Here is an 18473-nt window from a genome sequence, read left to right as displayed (position 1 = left end):
GCTTTTTACCCTTTACTTTATTTACGTCTTGCCAGATTTCCTTCAAGTTTGTTACTCCCAACTTCTGTCAATTTGAAGCGCCTAATAGGTAGAGAGCGAGCTTGGTACAAAAGGATTAAAAATGGGGAAATCAGTTTAGAACAAGAATTCGACCAACTGGTTAGCAAACGAACCCATGAGGATTATCCTCGGATGCCCCCGTACAACTAAATTACTACACATGAGGAAGGAACTGAATATTTCATGTGTAAGTGATCGTATCACTGAAATTAATGCTTTAATTGGTATCAAGATGCTTAGGCTAACCCACCCTTACCCCTCCACTGAAGCTCTCCAAGCCTTCTTTCTTGAAGGTCAGCATCCCTCCAAATGGATTACCGTAACTGCCAATGTGCTCAGAATGTATAACTTTCATCACCCCTACCAAGAGAGACAACACTTTCCTGCCCCATGGGAGATCACTCCTTTCCAAATTACTGTCCCCCCTTTCCCACCCAAGAAGCTGATTAAAGAACAAGCCTTGCTTCGACAAGAAGCAAAGTACAATGCCTTAAGCCAAATTGATGCTTTAGTCAGAGAGCGCTCCCTTTCCCAGATTATTTACACTGATGGATCCTTGCATCAGTCCCATGGTGCAGCTAGAAGTGCAGTTGTTGTGACAGGGAGAGATGGTTCCATCTCCCATGAGTGTGGAGCGCGTCTAAGTAACTGGGCCTCCACTCTTCAAACAGAATTGGTTGCCATAATCCTTGCACTCGAGCGCGTATATGAATCCAAAGTTGACACGCTAATTGTGACTCCTTGTCATCCTTGACTGCCCTCAGCTCCCCAAGGCATAACTGTGACGTGCTTATCTCTGAAGCTAGACACACATAGTGAAATAATCAATGATGGAGTCAGAGTTTGTCTCCTGTGGATTCCTTCCCATGTTGGTCTCCGAATGCATGATAGAACTGATGAGCTAGCCAAGACTTTTCCTCGTAAAGAGGGAATTGATTACCAACTTGGATTGCCTTTGAGCAGCCTGAGGGCAGCAATATCCCAGGAACATCAACTAAATTTCGGACACTTGAGGCAAAGTGAAATTCACAAGTTACTCCATCTATCATTCTATTATGCATGAAGAACCGCACGTCTATGGGTCATCCAATAATGTTAGCAGACTTCTAGATGTTACCACTGCTAGGTTTAGGCTCGGCTACAAGTACCTCTGGGAGTTTGTAACATCCGCTGATGTAGATTTGACTAAATGTAAACTCTGTCAGCAGAACTATTCGCATACTTTGCGTCATTATATAATGGAATGTGAAAAAACCGCGGAATTTAGAGATAACACCAACAATAGTGTCCAAGAAATGTGTAAGTACTTCATTCATAATGATGTGCTGCCCGAAATCTTAGCGAAGTATCCAAAATTTGCTTACGTAAGATAATGCATGCACATGACTGTAAAGCTGCCGCCCAGTTGGGTGGGTGTGGAGCAAGATTAGTAACTGTGTGACTCACCATAGATGTAAAGTGCCTTGTATAATGACTGTTGTGAGCCTCTTGTTGAATCACTTGTTGAATCACTTGTGACACCTCTTTGTGTCACTTGTATGTACATGTATGTATGAGGGTGTGTACATGTGTATACAACATTGATAATTTTGTAACTAGCGTCAAACATTATTTGCTTAGCTAAACGAACTAGAGGGTTCAGTTCCTGAACCGATTATGTACCTCTGTAATCCTTTACACCACCGCCCACGGGATAGGTACGGGGTGCATAATAAAGAAATTGAATTGGTTAGAAATGGTATAAAAAATGAGGGCAAAAAAGAAACTATGAAGTTAGTATAGCAGGGGAAGCAGACAAATCCTAAAGTTTTTTCCAGTTATATCGAACACATTAGGTAATTGATAGGTCCATTAAAAACTTGACAGGTCAGATAACGAAGAGTAGTATTTTAAATATTTTCTCTATTTGCTAGAGGAACTTAACATTATGCCTTCAGCCGAACAAGTGTATGTTGGTGGGAAGAGGACAGGTTGACAGGTTGATAGTTTAGCAGTTACCAGGGAGGATGTTAAACAAATATTGAATCTCAAGCCAAACAAATCCCCAGGGCTGGACCAAGTGTTTGCCAGGGTGCTTAAAGAATGCAAAGCAAAGCTTTGCGAGAAGTTGTCTACCATATTTAATACATCATTAGTTTAATAACGTTTAATAGTCTAATAGTTTAATAAATCAGATGTAACTAACAAGAAGCAATGGTTTCAAGCTGAAGACAATGCAGAACAAAGTGTTTCGAGATGCTCTATTCAATTTCTTTCTTTATAATGCACCCCCCCCCCATTGGGTTATAACCCCATGGAACCGCCTAATCTGTAAATGCCAGAACACTGCTGAATCTTAACATCTAACATGATCGGGACAAATGGGAGTGGGACCACCTGACAACCTGTCCTTGTCGAAGGCACTGAAGTAGCCCTCAGATAAATTTAGAATGGTTTCAGGAATAAGGTATGGAAGAATTGTAATAGATTGTAGTAAGGGTTGTTAGTAACTTCATCTTTATCTGCTCTCTCCAAGCGTCGCCTTAAAGGAATATTATGAGAGCTACGTTGGGTCACAGAAGCATGTAAATAAAATATCAGTATCACCCACTTCCTCTGCTATCTCCCGCTTCATATCACTACACAAAAACCAGCAACTTGTATGTTCAAACCCTGTCCATGCTACGTGCTTCATCACGGTACCACTAAAGCCATTAGCTTGTCCGGTATATCATTCAAAATATCTTCAGACTACAGTACCACTTTTCATCACCCAATCCAATACCGAATGTGATCCCACGGTTGACCAAACCAAACTCCTCCAATCATTATTCACAACCCAGTGGGGGCAATATCCAAGTGATGTTGAAGATTATAAAAGCACATATGGAAGAAAATGTACAGTATATTACAGAACTAATGCAATAATAAATGGAAGACTTTACATATGGGGTATAAAAATCCACATCACAACTACTAAATTTACAGCACTACCTTACTCTACGGGCTCACCATAGTCCGTGCTACTTGGACCTTTTTGTTCCAGGTAGCGAATCTTTAACAACAATAAACTACCTTACAACAGATAGAAGAAAAGGATCTGAGGGTCGGAAACAGGTAGGGGGGAGGGACGGGCCAGATATTACGGCGGTGACACCAGTTTGGTGAGGTAGGGACAGTGGCGGCGTCTGGCGGCAGGGTGTAAGGTCGGAACAGGTGACGCGAGGTCCGAGGTAAGGCTGTGCGGAGGGAGGCTGGTCAGGTAATTAACATCTGTTATAGCTGGCTAATGCTACAGTTTGTTATATAGACATACTCGTTTCTAAGCAAGAATTTTACTTAAACGTACACTCTTAAAACTCCTAAGATTACACGACCTGAAATATTTTCATAAGACTGAAAAATTACTCCCATAAGAATTCTTAAACATATTCTCAGAAAATGGACATTGAAAAATTTCGGTCTAACTCTGAGAAATTAACTGGAAATCCGAAGTGCTACACACGGTTTTGTCTATATAAAAAAAATCGTGTGGCGCGCTTCATCCCTACTACTATCCTAACTATACCATCCTTTCCTTTTGAAGTCTGAATCCATAGGGTTGATTGGTGGGCTAACACTGAAAACCAGGCATGACAGGGCAAATCTCATCAAAGAAACCTTTAAATTACTAACAATTTGGATGTTGATCTGGACAATCTTCAAAAGGTCAAATGTAACAACGAGCAACGGGTTCAAGCTCAACAAGTCACAATGTAGGACTAAACCGAGGCTTCACCCATATTGTTGTAAACCCGTGGAACCATCTACCCGCCGAAGCCGTAAACGCCAAAACTCTGCAGTTTTCAAATAAAACTGGAAGAGATCAGGACAAATTGGAGGACCTTCAACAAGCTGCGGGTTTCCTGTCCTCGTTGAGGGTAGGTCTGGTAAGTTCAAGTAGTGTAATTTCCACTTAATAAAAGAAATAAATTTACTCAATCTTTTATTTCATATGTGCAGACTGGTCAAATGACAATAAAATGATCCGGACTATTAAATGTTCAGAATTTCTGATTAGACTTATAAACTTCATGAACAATAACTTAAATACTGTAGTTCTATACATACAGTAATTTAAAAATATCAATACAATATTAAAATTCTCTAAACGTGTATATATAAAAAAAAAAAATCCGGTGGTGTCTTCTGCCTCTAATAGTCGTCTGCTGGGGAATTAATGGTCCCAAGATTTTGAAAACATCTTCAGTGTTAGACTGCTCTTCATATATTGCAGCCTAATGTCCAGGATATAAAATCGGCTTCATATTTCTTGCCATTAGAGATTTGGCACGAACTGTATGACTATGCCCTCATATGGTTCTAAGAACACTGAAGACATGTCTGAGCGTCCAAGATCAAGGCTGAAAAAATATAATTATATATAAGGCACACCACTTTACAGACCATTTAACAAAGAATGTTCATTTTGTTATATTAAGTACTGTACACAAGATACTAGTGTAGCAAGTGCGTGTGGTGCAAATTCCAGTATTTTTATGTTAAAAAAATGCATGTGATTTTTTAATGGCAGAAGTCGGTGCAGGTTCATTTTGTAATCGAGATAATTGGGCAACATTCATCACACCTCCCAAACAGGGTTTTACCTCATTCAATATCCTTATATTCCAGCGCCTTGTCATCAAATCCCTTAAAAAGCACTATACAGTCATACTGGCTTAGTATTTCCTTACTTTACCTCCTACACAACTTTTGGATAACATTTGTTGTGACCAAGTCTTAACCATTCTGGAAGTCATGCTGCACCCCAAAATTGTAATCTACTGTACAGTATTTTAACAAGTGACTAGGGAGTGGCAATAATGTTGTCGATTTATGGGCCAATAGGCCTCATGCAGTTACCTTCATCCTTGTTATGAAAAAGGAACTTTGGGTGATAAAAAAAAAATGCCATTTCTAATCCCCCTCCCAAAGTAAAATTTTTCTACTTTTGCAAATTTGCATAGCACAGCTATCACACTACACCATTTGTATTAGAGAAGATTTTACTGTGGAGGAAAAAAAAAAAAATAAATCAGAAGAAATCTAAACTTATTATAAATGTATCGGGTAAAAATTAAATCTAGAATAGCTCACCTGCTAACAGGAACCTCAGATGTTGATCTCAGAGAATTGTCACCTTTACCAGACACCCCTGCTATTGTGGTAAAGTCTACAGTCGCATTATTAGTATCGTGCAGATTAACCGCTACGGCATAACCAGGAGTACCCTTCATTACTCTGAAAAGTTACAATATATTATTGGTCAGCAACTGCCTCATACTATTATTTTATGCATTATCATCACAATATTGTACTGTATAACCAAGATGCAGAGATGTTGCTATGAAAATATGTAAGCCAATTTTCTGTAATATAGTAATTATCAGTTGTATCTTAAGAAAATCAGATAAAAAATTGATAGGTCTGATCCATAGCATTAAACATCTCCCTCCAGGGAATCAAGGAAGAAATTCCTACAGTGCCCCCAAAGTTTTTTTTTTTATTTTTAGCTATAGACTTCATTTAAATTATTTTACAGACAAGTCACAATAACATGGCTGAAATTTAAGACACTCAACCACACAAATTTGAAAATAAAGGAAATGATGAGATTTTGGTTTATCCAGAACCATTATCAATTCGCACAACTTTTATAATTACACCTGATAATGGTTCATGAAATGTCATTGCCTATACAGTATTTTCAGATTCGTGGGTTGGGCGTCTTATTTTGCAGTTGCAACACATTCTTTTGATAACTTTGCATTACAGTATCTGTAATGTCTCATACAGGAGGAAAACAATATCCTTGCATACACTACTGAAATTAAGTTGCATTGTCGTCTACAATTTCAAGTCAAAGCTTTAGAAAGTAAATTCAATACAATGCAGGATATATAGTATACACAAATTTTACACCTTGAATAATGCAGGCAATATGAAAATAAAGGAATTTTAGTAATGAACAAATTTACAAAATTAAATTAAAAGCAAAGTAACCACATTAAACTTACGGAATCCTGAGAGCGAAAAGAAAAAAAAATATATAATTAGAAAGATTTTCCTTCCTAGTCACTTTACTTGCAATGTTCATATTTTAAGTAGAATTTACCAATTTTATTATGATGCTACAGCATGTAATGAAGATATGGCAAATGGACAAGGTGTCTGAAATATTTGGACTTATTATACTGTATTACTATTTCTTCCATGCCGATGCCTCCCCCACCCTGTGATGGTTGGAAATGGAGAAGAACTAGATGTTATGCAAACCATGGAGTTGATCTATTTTCTGCTCTAGACAAAAATTATATACAAATATTCTAAAAATTACAAACTCCCAAATGCTGGAAGTTTAACAAATATTATAAAGGTAAATATAGGGCATTTACAAGTTATAAAATATCAAGTAAATACTAGAGGGATCATTTAAATGGTAAAATGAATGTTTAGTAAACTGGTAAGAATTACAGTAACCTGAATGAATTAACTGAAAACTAATAAAGCCTCGTACTGTAAAGCTGGAAAAAATATAACCACCATACCTAAATACAAGTTTAAATTTCCCATCTATTGTGTACATTAATGAATATATAATCCCCAGAAAGAATGATCACACCCCTGAAATAGTATACAAGTTTTAAATATCTTTAGATATTTACTTTGAATTTTGTAAGGATTTGGCAAGAAGGGAAAATTAACTCAATTTCAGAGTTGTACGGAAGACGACTGCCAAAATAGGAATTGCCCATCAGCATGGAGTCAACTGACCATTTTAAATCCACACTTAACAGATTTGGCAAGGCAAAAGGATTTTTGCATTTACTGTAATATGCAGTCAAAATATTTGAGCATCTACAATACCAATTTGTATTGTTTTACTATATCTCAAGTTATAAAACTGCCAATATTCAAAAAATTATACTGAACACTTGACATCTTCCCTGTAAAAACCTAATTTCAAACCAGAGCAACTATCTATTTGGGACCAGAACTATTCCAAACTTTCAAGGTTTACATTTAAAGTCTTGTGTGCAAATTGAAATTACAGAGCACCACTTGGTTTCCGAACCCCTCGGGGACGAGACCCGTCGGGTATCGTGTAAGTTTGTAAACGAGAATGGAGGAAAATGGACAATTTTTTTTTCTTAAATTTAACAAAAAATTCTAAGGGAAAAAATCGACAGATTCACAGCATAAATGCAGCAAATGAAACAAAGTTCATTGTGTAATTGCGTTCACTCACCCCCACCCTTCCCTCCCTCACTGCCTTGTCCCCCTCAATGCCTGCCATCCCTCCCTCACTGCCTTGTCCCCCTCAATGCCTGCCATCCCTCCCTCACTGCCTTCTTCATAACATGAGAACAGCAGGCTATGGAGGAGGGGGGAGCTACTAACGGGATCGAGGCTATGTAGAGGCGGACATGTCTGTCAGCGCCTGCTCACAGATGCCAGCTGTGCATAATTCATAAATAAAACTATATTTGTTTAATAAATAGGAAATCATATAACATGTTAATGATTAATAATGTATATTAATATATGAAAATTAACATTTTGGCATAAATATTTTACAACTAAGATTAAAATTTGTAATACAATATGACAGAAGTTTGGCAACCCCATCTAAGCTCCCATCCATCCATCCACCCACCCACCAGTCAGCAATCATTGACGCAATGCGTGCATTTGGAGCCGACATGGTGCACAGATGTTTCTTGATTGTGCAGATTGAACTCTCCAGCCTCATGACAAATCAAAATAACAGAATAGACCGTGAATCTGAAATCACAGGGTAGAAGGCACTCTAGATTAGTGGCGCCCAACATGGTCAGTGGGCAAACTGGACCATCTCCCACCCATCACCACGGGCCGGCGCGACGCTTGGCGAACCACTTCGCTTCCTACCCGAACTTTGTTCGTGTAGTATGACTTCCCAACCCCAATCGGGAAACTGGAAGTTTCTGATAACTAAAGTTCGGAAATCAAGTGGTGCTTATTACAAAGTAATACTGTAGTTAGTGAATCAATTTTAGGATATTTTGGATTGTATGACACTGACATGCTATCGAGACAGTGAACGAGCTGAAAGTAGTGAACGATGTGTCCACAAAGCACAAGCGTTTAAATAGAAATTTAAATTTGCTAATAGTGATTTATGCATGAAAAATTTATACCAATACTGTATATGATTATTATGGAATGTTCATTACCTGGCATATGCTACGACATTTTCATCACCTTCCACAAACGTCATGTTGCCCACTTTCACCGATTCTTTTTCTCTCAATTCAGAGAGTGCTTTGATGAATTCCTTCTGTTCATCAAAATAGGGTTTATCAAAGCCATGAAGGATTGGTGTCCCAGGCACCAAGAAGAGGGAAAGGGTCACCAAACGTACCACATCAGTCGGAATACTTCCTGCAGCCACCCTAGGATTGAACTGTAAAATAAAATAAAAATTTCAGGCAAGACATTACAAACTAAGAATTTATGCTCCGATTTCATATCCTTTCCAGAACACGTAGGATAAAGGCATGCTAAACCTGCCGCTCTCCTAAAATGCATTCAAATTCACACAGTATGTAATAATAATAATAAAATTATATATACACACACACATTTATGTCTCTGAATGTAATGCATGTGTGTAATAATTGTTTATTATCCATTTTAAATGTTAAATTTATAATTTTGACAAACTGGTAATAACACTTAAGGAATCCTGGTCTAGAATTTATGTATACTAGAAACATCTAAATTTGTTTCAAAAGTTTTTTTTGTAATTGACTTAAAGAATGGGGAGTACCTGAGAAAACGCCCCTACCGTAGTATCAAAATTTCATCCATTTAATGTTTTCAAGTGACAACGAAGTATACATAATGGACTAATAATAATAATAATAATAAAAATATCAATAACAATAATAATAAAAAGGGAGGTGTTTGCACATTATCTTTTAGAAACTGATTTATTTCTATAATATCTGAAATTGCATTATCTAACCTTATAATAAGTCCAATCATCAATGTGTTCCTGAAGGAAGCTACGGAACCTCTTGGCATTGAAGCCTGACACCAGTTCACTCGCCATGTCTGCTACTCCATGAACAAAGGCCCTGCAATTGAAAGAAACAAATTACAAGAAAATGAATGTAGAAAAATATAAAAAAAATATTTGTATAAGTTCTTTCACAGCCCCTTGATCAATATCTGCCAATTGTGTGTTCATCACATCACCATAAGAAAGCCGACTTCCGTTTGAAAATTAGCCCTTGTGCCATGCCGGCACATAATTTAGAGGATCATGCCTGTCACCTGCAGATTTTTTCTTATTTTACCCAGTGCGGGCTGTTTTATATTTGATGTTACATACTCCATTCCTAGATGGCAATGGCAATCCATTGCCAAATTAAGAGCATGGGAACAAATTGTATATATGCTAGTAATATTAGTAAATTTCTCACTGTCATGATACATTCCAGCTTAGATCCCACGATCGTCGTCGCCCCTGAATCAACACAACATTCCAGCCTAGTGACTACATCAATAACTATTGATGCCGGCTAAAATTTAAAGATATTGCAAGAACTGGAAGATTTTAGTGGCTAGTATGCAAGTAGAAAACTAATATCAACCATAGATGAAAAAGTGATAAACAGCACAGATAGTGAGACCGAGAAACTGAGGTAGCAAGTGATTAGTCTGTTGGCAAAACACAATGCCAAGCCACTAATAAATTTTAGTCATCGTTTTAATTGCCAAATTAAGCAAATTTCTTGCTTAACACTTTCGCACGCCCGGCGAAGGTAAAAAAAAGCGGTATGTGCGCGTGGCGTTTTTGTCGCTTAAGCGTAAAAACAAAAATGTGTATACTCTTTACTCTCCTGACCTTAGTTCTCGAACTACGTATTTCATTTTGGTACCAACGTGTTCTCAATAAAATTCTCTAGAAGAACATCAGTAAAAAAGGTCACGAAACATAGGGATACCAGCACCAAATAAATAACTACGAAGATGACTCGCCGTGAGCACCCAACAGCAACAATGTTTTTACTCTTGGGATTGTTATCACCTCCACACTTGTCCTACAGCGTTAATTTTGGTATCAATGGACTCACAATGAAATTCCCAACACGGTGATATGCATATAAACGTAGAATAATGGTCGCGGCCCACCCACAAGTGTGTGGGAAGTGGTGGAACTGTTACCCGGTATTGGTGACGGAACGATGCATGTGCAATACGGCGCTTTGAAAGTTTATACTTATTTCACTGTCCTGACATTATTATTCTATGTACGTCATTCATTTTTGTGTCAATGTGTTCGCAATAGAATGTTCTATGAGCCCGTAGGTAAAAATGATTAACAAAGCGTAAGATAGAATAGCGCCAAATATAAAACAACGCTGGAACATATCAGCGAGAGTCAAACACACGAAATGTTTTTACTTTGGTTATGTTTGCCAAGTTTATACTAGTTGCACACAGTTATTTTTGGTTGTACATTCATCAGAATAAAATTCCCTAAACAGACATATGCATATAATACATGATATGGGGGAAGCATTATCAGTATAAACGGCTAAAGTCACCCACCTGCAGCCCGTTTGGGACACTCGTGCAGACACACGCTACACCCAAAATTTTTTTTATGAAGGCTCGAGTCTACTTACAGCAGTTTGTGATACAGTGTTCATTCTGATATCAAAATACTCGTTTCTGTTTGTAGTTCATGCGATTTTCAGAATCAACTGAATCGCTGGAGGTTCAACATTTGAGTCAGTCATCTGACAAAACCGTCTTGTCAAATGGCAGTGTGCCAGACATCTCGGGTTCTGATTCGGTTGCTGCTTCAGCTTGAGGTGTTTAAGTGAACAAGGGCCGCCTCACACCAGATGGTCCAGGAGTTTGCAATGGCGTCAGCATAGGCAGGACCTGTGTCATCATTTATGTCTGGAGCGTGCCGCAAGTGTTGAGATACTGTTGCTGTTTGAGGCCAATCTTCCGGGTCCCAGCACAATAGGGCCCAAATTGCCACCTCGTGGAACTGTAGCAATGTTAGCTTTTTTTGATCAGTTGTGTTGTATTTGTACAAAACAAAGGCATTATGCAAAGCCATTTGCAGGAAATAAAACATTATCTTTTAGGTCCACTTGTGAGTTTTCCTGGTAAAATGGTAATACCATTTGATCGAAGTGGTTCACACCTTTTATGAACTTATTGTACCATGCAGCCTAAGCCTAGTGGTGAGAAAGAGAGCCTCGTGGCGCGCAGTTTGAAACAAACCCAAAGTAAATCAGATTAAAGTTGAATTTTATACAAATATTTTTTTCAGGACATTTTATGTCCACATCGCGGAAGCGGGTAGGCGAAACAGGACTCCAGGTTATGTCCTGATCCGCATAAAATGTTAAAAGTTATTAGTCACATGAATGTTCTAGTTTCAACATTTTAATCATGTTTATACTAGTGTTGATCATGCAAGGATGCAAACCAATTGCAATTATTGAAAATTATGAAAATAACACTTGTTAGTTTTATTATTTGTGATGTATTGCAGTTGTGTTGCGAGCACTGGCGGCTTTGATAATACAAGCCAAACAAGTTGTTTTACATAATAACACTAAAGAGTTCAATGAAATTGTACATACAACTACAATACATAAATATTAGTAAATACCTTGAGTTTACCTTGAGATGATTTCGGGCCTTTAGTGTCCCCGCGGCCCGGTCCTCGACCAGGCCTCCACCCCCAGGAAGCAGCCCGTGACAGCTGACTAACACCCAGGTACCTATTTTACTGCTAGGTAACAGGGGCATAGGGTGAAAGAAACTCTGCCCATTGTTTCTCACCGGCGCCCGGGATCGAACCCGGGACCACAGGATCACATGTCCAGTGTGCTGTCCGCTCTGCCGACCGGCATAATGCAATAAATTCCTGATGCATACATACAAATCATTTGTACCAGGCCACTGCAGCCAAATTATGGCACACAGAACAATGGTTATAGTTGTGATTGTGCTCCTTTACAACCTCATACAGCCCTCTGATTACCTAAGTAATTACCTAAGTGTAGTTACAGGATGAGAGCCATGCTCGTGGTGTCCTGTCTTCCCAGCACTTTGTCATAAAATGATTACAAAAGAGCTCACAGACAGGTAATGCAAAGAAAAACTGTAGGCTACGACTATTTTCGTTTTTGCAATAAATTATAAATACAATACTATTCTTACAACTAAACTAAAGTTTAGTTGTCAACTAAAAGTTAGACCCCACTTAATCATTAACAATTTTCCAACTACGAATTTTCCTTCGATAATGTTCAGATAATATAATAAAAACACGTGCTTTTAATCATTGTTTAAGAACAATGAAGGTAAAATTAATTATCGAGCAACAATAAAATCTTACCCATCATTTGGCTTCAGGGCTTCGTTAATTGCTTGGCTGGCATTTACCAACTCCTCGGTATCTGCACTCTCCAACAAGAATCCTGCTACTCCTTTTTCCTTCCAATTGCCACTCAAGAGTTCCTGTTTTGAACAAATATTAACATTAAAAATTTGTTACTCTAACAAACTTGTTCATGTAATGTTTAAATCTATTTAGCCTAAAAAAATTGAACAGGTGCACTATAGCTAAATTTAGACATTAATAAACTAACTTAATATTCTGCTTATATTGTAGTATAGTGTAAGGTTCAAAATGTTTAACTTTACTACACAGTATCTGGGATCATCCCGGGCACAAGTTCGAACCCTCATCACGGCCCTTGTGGATTCGTTCATTTAAACTTCACCCATCCAGTCACCGTAACTTCCACACTCAACAGCATCACAGAACCAGCACCACCACTGACTAATCACACACACTAGCACCTCTACACCTTCAGCGAGTGTCAAGTATAACCAACACAAGTTGCAATGACCAAAAATTAAAAAGTTAACACTTTTCACCCCAACCTTGTTAGGGAAGAATAGAAGGAATGTTCACTGAATCTGTCGGTCATTTAACGCTTATTCAGCCTTCTTGAAGTTATCTTGAGATGATTTCGGGGCATTTTTTAGTGTCCCCGCGGCCCGGTCCTCGACCAGGCCTCCACCCCCAGGAAGCAGCCTGTGACAGCTAACACCCAGGTACCTATTTACTGCTAGGTAACAGGGGCATAGGGTGAAAGAAACTCTGCCCATTGTTTCTCGCCGGCGCCTGGGATCGAACCCAGGACCACAGGATCACAAGTCCAGTGTGCTGTCCGCTCGGCCGACCGGCTCCCTTGTTACCTACCAATTCCTAACTAGGATACTAGCAGAAAATTATGGCTTCAGGTTGGCCTAAACACAGTAGCTCTGAACTAGTAGCATGTAAATATTATCATTTACATAAAACAAATGACACTACAGTTTTAAAATTACATCAAACCAATCAGTTTGATTCCATTTGAGAGGAAATGCATATCTGGCTGGTTTGAGCTTTACCAATAAAAGCATAACACAGGAAGCAGTCAAGTGTCCTAATGATGTCCACTGTCGCTAGTTGAAACTGACAGGGATGGCATCACAGGTGATCATCCAGCAAGGGAGCCCTAATTGAAGCTTACAGCATGCCACAGACTAGGGCTCAAGAAATGGAGCAAAGTAGTTATAAGGATTCCAGAGGAAGGGGCATCTAGTCCAACTTCATCTCCAGTTTGAAAGAATAGAATTGGTACCTGAAGTCCACTGTAGTACTAGTATCAGGGAAGGGGTGGTAAACCAGCAACAAAGATTTAATTCATAACAGGGAATTTATGTTAACTGAAGAGTACTCCACTCACGACTACCGATTTATGCAGAAAAGTTATATGCTGTGAAAGCAAGAATTATTGCTCCAGGTTATATATTCTTTTTTTTTTAAAGATAGACTTCAAAATAATTTCAATTATCACCACTATGAACACCTAACAGTGCAAGGGGGGATGGTCTAGTACACCTGGACAGATGAATATGTAAGTAGTGATAACGTAATAAAACTTGTAAGTGAGAAATAATGAGAAGCTGCTACACATGACATGAAGCTAGGCCAATTCCTGGAACTCAAACATTTCATGCTTTCATATCAGGAACAAGAAATTAATTTAAGAGGTTTTCTATAGAAACCCACAGAGTCCATCAAACAAATATCCCACATAATATATTGTCTTCCCTTACTTATATATTCTCCTCATTGTACCTTATATAACACTAATGTAATTGGACATTACTACTGTATTACATCGCTAATTTAATATGCTTGCATAAAATAAAGTCAAACTTATTATACAGTTACAGTCAATTCAAGCAAAATACTCTTACCGTCAGTGTCTGCACGAGTTCTTGGTTGCTGAAGTCCAAGACGCCGCCAGAGTTTGGCTTAAAATAGTCACTCATATTGGGGTTCTTGAACCAGTTGTTGTCTGGTCCCACTTGGCTTGGCACCGAGTCAGTCACGATGCGCAGACCACCATTCTCGGCAGCCTGTGTTGAAAGGTATTTAACTTCAGGACAAATTGACAAGAAAATAAGGGAAATATAGGAAAGAAAAAATTAGAAAAAAAAAAAATTATAATGCAAAAGAAAAAAAGACAATTGATACAAATATACCTTATGAAATTAACCCTTTCAGAAAAAGTTGAATTGTAACAAAGGCACTAATGTAATACCATAATTGTAAGGGGTTACAGCAAATTTATGAAAAACTTTACTTTCCTTGCCAAGCTTGCCCCGCCTCTCCATTACGGTATTACCGTTGTCTGTAACCCCTTAATATCTACAGGTCTAACATTAATATCTAACAATTTTTTACATTCTCTACACTGTTTCTCGAAGGATAACTCCAATGATTTCTCATATGTTTTTCAAGGATAACAAATAGCTACGTGCATTTAACCCAAATAAAGATAGTCGGCAAAGAAAAGTGAAGTACACAAGAATTTAACATTTAAGAATTGTTATACAATTATCAAATACAACCTAGATCTACTTACTTCAAGGAGGCCCATAACATCTTCTTTGGTGTACTTTGGATTTAGTGTTTCGAAGTCATTGGGATTGATCAAGTCTTGCAAATAAATTGTTGTTACACCAAGTTCTTTTGCCATTGTCACCATGTCTGTTAAAATGCAAAAGTTGAAAATGTAACATGACAAAGTACATCTAGCTTAGCATTTTTACATAAATATCTTCCATTTGCTACTACAAGTGTTCAAATTATAAACACTTACCCATAGGAGTAGCACCATCAGTCGAATCAACATCAATAGGGTTCTCCACATCATATTCTATCATGGCAGATTCTTGTACCCATTCAAGGGTCTCCTTTGGAGCACAGCGTGGAGCCTGAATAATGATGACAATTGCCACCACCAGCATGGCTACCCAACCTAGCCTAATGGAAGAACACCAAGTAGAATGATATTCAACCTATTATCAGTACAGTAATGTACGGTCAATTTCCAAACAATCATTTCACCATATTTCTATCAAATTCATTAAATTTGAAATGTAAAGTATTCCACAACTAACCAGAATAGGATGAACAGAACCCAGCGAAGTCGAACCCAAAATGGGTCATTGCTATACTTCATCAACTCCTCTTTAGTAAGGCCACTAAAGGTGGGGGCCAAAGGCATGTCAATCTTTGCATCTCCATTTGGTGGATCATTGGAGGTAAACTTTACCTGTTAGAGAAAAAATAAAAAAGGTATTACATTACAGTACTCTTCTTCAAAGCCTTAGTTATGAAGCAGGCAAGCTTTATAAAACCAAAAACATGAAGGATCTAAACTTGTCTGCAAACCAACAATTTACAGACTACCTAATATAGTATAGTATATTGTCTGCTGTAGGTTAGTTGATCGATTTACTATGCAAATTCTAGCCATCTTGTGTCTAATTTGATAGACTTGCAAGATTTCTTACATTCTTGTAGTCACTAGTGCAGTAAAGCCACTAGTTTTGGGCAGGTTCTTAATCCTAATTTTCCCTGGAATATGACCCACTAATTAATTTAACAATCAGGTACCCATTCACTGCTGGGTGAACAGATGCTGCAGTTAAGGATTGGTGCCTAGTCAATCGTCCCCGTCAGGCTACTAACCCAGGCCAAATTGTTCGGTATAGACTGATCAGGTTTTCAAATTTCTACATTTCATATTAATTAATGCTAACCTCCTTGGCTGTGCACTTGGTGATATATGCACCTAGTGTTGGACTACAAAATACAAATTTAAAAAAATTATAAGTTCCTTTTTTATATAACCAGTAGTTAAAATGCATTATCTGGTCACAGGAAAAATAATAAAATTGTATGCAACTTATTTTGGCCAAGGCAAAGCCTGAAAGTTTCACAATGATAAACAAGCTTTTGTCAAGCAATTGCTCCAGGGGAGTTACACTGAACCACCTGTGAGGAGTTTCTACTCAAATTTTTTTTTTATATACTTTCTTACAATGCATTTTTATACCTTCTTACAATGTATTTTTGTACTTTCTTACAATGTACTTGTAAACTTTTTTTTTTAATTTTGCTAGAAATTACCTTCCTAAAATTATATGTTAGAATAAGGATCTGCCCGAAACACTATGCTTACTAGTGGCTTTACAAGAATATACAACTTCAATTCGCTGTACTCTCAAACCCAATATACCCTCTTATATATAAATAAATTTAACTTAACTCAGCCCAACAAAACCTCGTACATGACTGCAGCAAGGGTGAGGTACAAGGAAAGAGAACTATCAGGAGAAAGTGCCAAGCTATCATGACTAGATAGCACTTGTAAGTGGTCGGAATAAGGATGTTAGATGGGACTACTTGGACGGGCATGGATTGAACGCCGACCTGCACGAAGCCAGACCCGTCGCTCTACCGTCGGGCCCAAGTGGTTCGGCTCCGAGCGAGGTACAAGCATTTGTGCTTGTTAAATATATATAAAAAATGTGTCTTAGATTATGTAAGGTTATGTTGGGGCAAGCTACAAGTTAAAAAGAGGTACCCATAAGACAATAAAATAATCCATTTTGAAAGTCCTGCATACAAAACTTTGTATCTACAAGAAATCTAATTTCGAAACCCACATTTCCAGGAAACCCAAACTTTTCCCTGAACCCCACCATTTTGTACACAATCCGGCCCTGAAAATCGACGCCATAAGCTCCGAGGCAAGAGTAGACCTCAAATATCATTATAATTGTTATTCATCATGACTAAACGTTCTCCAGTCCTCGCGTACCTGTAACTCTTCAACAAAACCTATTCTAGACTAGCAATTTCTACTCCATTTTATTGTAACTAGTGTTATAAGAGGCAGGAGAGCGTACCTCAGGTCCGTCGTTGGTGAGAGGAACCTTGCTGCCGTCCTCCTGGGGCGCCATCTCTGCGTTTGCTGCACCGTTCTTCACACTGTTCTTATCTTCAGTCATGGCTCCGACCCTTGGCGACGATCCCTCGGCTAAAAATAATCTTGTTACCCGGACGACGTGGTGGGGCTTCGTGCCAAATGGCTATGACGGCGGGTGTGTGTGTCGTCAATGGAAGCCCTTGTGGTCAGCTGGGCCACACCCGCTCTTCCTTCCTCCTCCCTCATCTCTCAATATACTCTCTTCTATATCTTCAACACCTATATAGCTCTATAATTTACTATTACTCCAGTATGCACTTCATTTTTACAATAATTTTGTCTTTAAAATAAGCATAAATGAGGATAAAAATATTGACAATATCTGAGGGGAGGTAAATATAACAGCTGATTGGATGATACGGAGCTGTGAAGGATGAGAGTAACAATTTTTGTTCTTCGTATACATCTTAAGTTTCTTTCAAACACTGAGATTTAAAACAAAAAATATATTAATTTGTATTATTAAATCATGTGTAATTTAAGGTATAAAACTAAATCTTTTCTAAATTCTATAGTACATATATATAGGCGAACGTCAATTCCCATCCCCCTTCATTGCACAGCTACATGCTGGGGGGGGCTCCCGTGCACACACACTCAAGTACATCCACTAGACAATTGTAAATGCATTCATATTCATAAATTAACTACATAAGTCTGTTAAAGACAAATCCGTTGCGAAACATTTATTATTAATAATAAAACATTGCATGAAAACATGCCATACGGTGTCCTGTAAAGCCAAAACCTTGAGTGAATTAAACTTGCAACCATGCAAGCTTACTGATGAGGTGTTGGATATTGCATCATGCTGTGAGCTCGCTAGGGCTTCTTCACCACTATAGTCAATGCAAACTGTATATAACCACTTAAATGTCCTTTGAACTTGTTGAAAAATATTAACCTCATCTTTTGAAAGTAAAAAGTAGTTACCGTTTACTACACTACACTACACTTCACTAATATTTAGTT

The 18473-nt window shown here is 38.1% G+C and overlaps 1 protein-coding gene across 1 annotated transcript; it reads right to left on the bottom strand.

The window, feature by feature from the left end:
- Positions 1 to 4011: 4011 nt before the first annotated feature.
- CD98hc (CD98 heavy chain) lies at positions 4012 to 17684 on the bottom strand. The gene is made up of 10 exons (XM_045740245.2): positions 17422 to 17684; positions 15625 to 15779; positions 15324 to 15487; positions 15087 to 15211; positions 14416 to 14577; positions 12497 to 12618; positions 9089 to 9200; positions 8295 to 8524; positions 5176 to 5319; positions 4012 to 4442 (listed from the first exon to the last, which is right to left on the bottom strand). Exons 1-10 carry the CDS (start codon positions 17521 to 17523, stop codon positions 4358 to 4360), a joined length of 1401 nt encoding a protein of 466 aa, XP_045596201.2. The 5' UTR covers positions 17524 to 17684; the 3' UTR covers positions 4012 to 4357.
- Between the last annotated feature and the right edge of the window lie 789 nt (positions 17685 to 18473).

The sequence above is a fragment of the Procambarus clarkii genome, chromosome 26 (assembly GCF_040958095.1).
Source record: "Procambarus clarkii isolate CNS0578487 chromosome 26, FALCON_Pclarkii_2.0, whole genome shotgun sequence".
In the NCBI taxonomy this organism is placed as follows: Eukaryota; Metazoa; Arthropoda; class Malacostraca; order Decapoda; family Cambaridae; genus Procambarus; species Procambarus clarkii.
The sequence above is the reverse complement of the archived record's forward strand: the minus strand, read 5'-3'. Positions and strand labels throughout refer to the sequence as shown.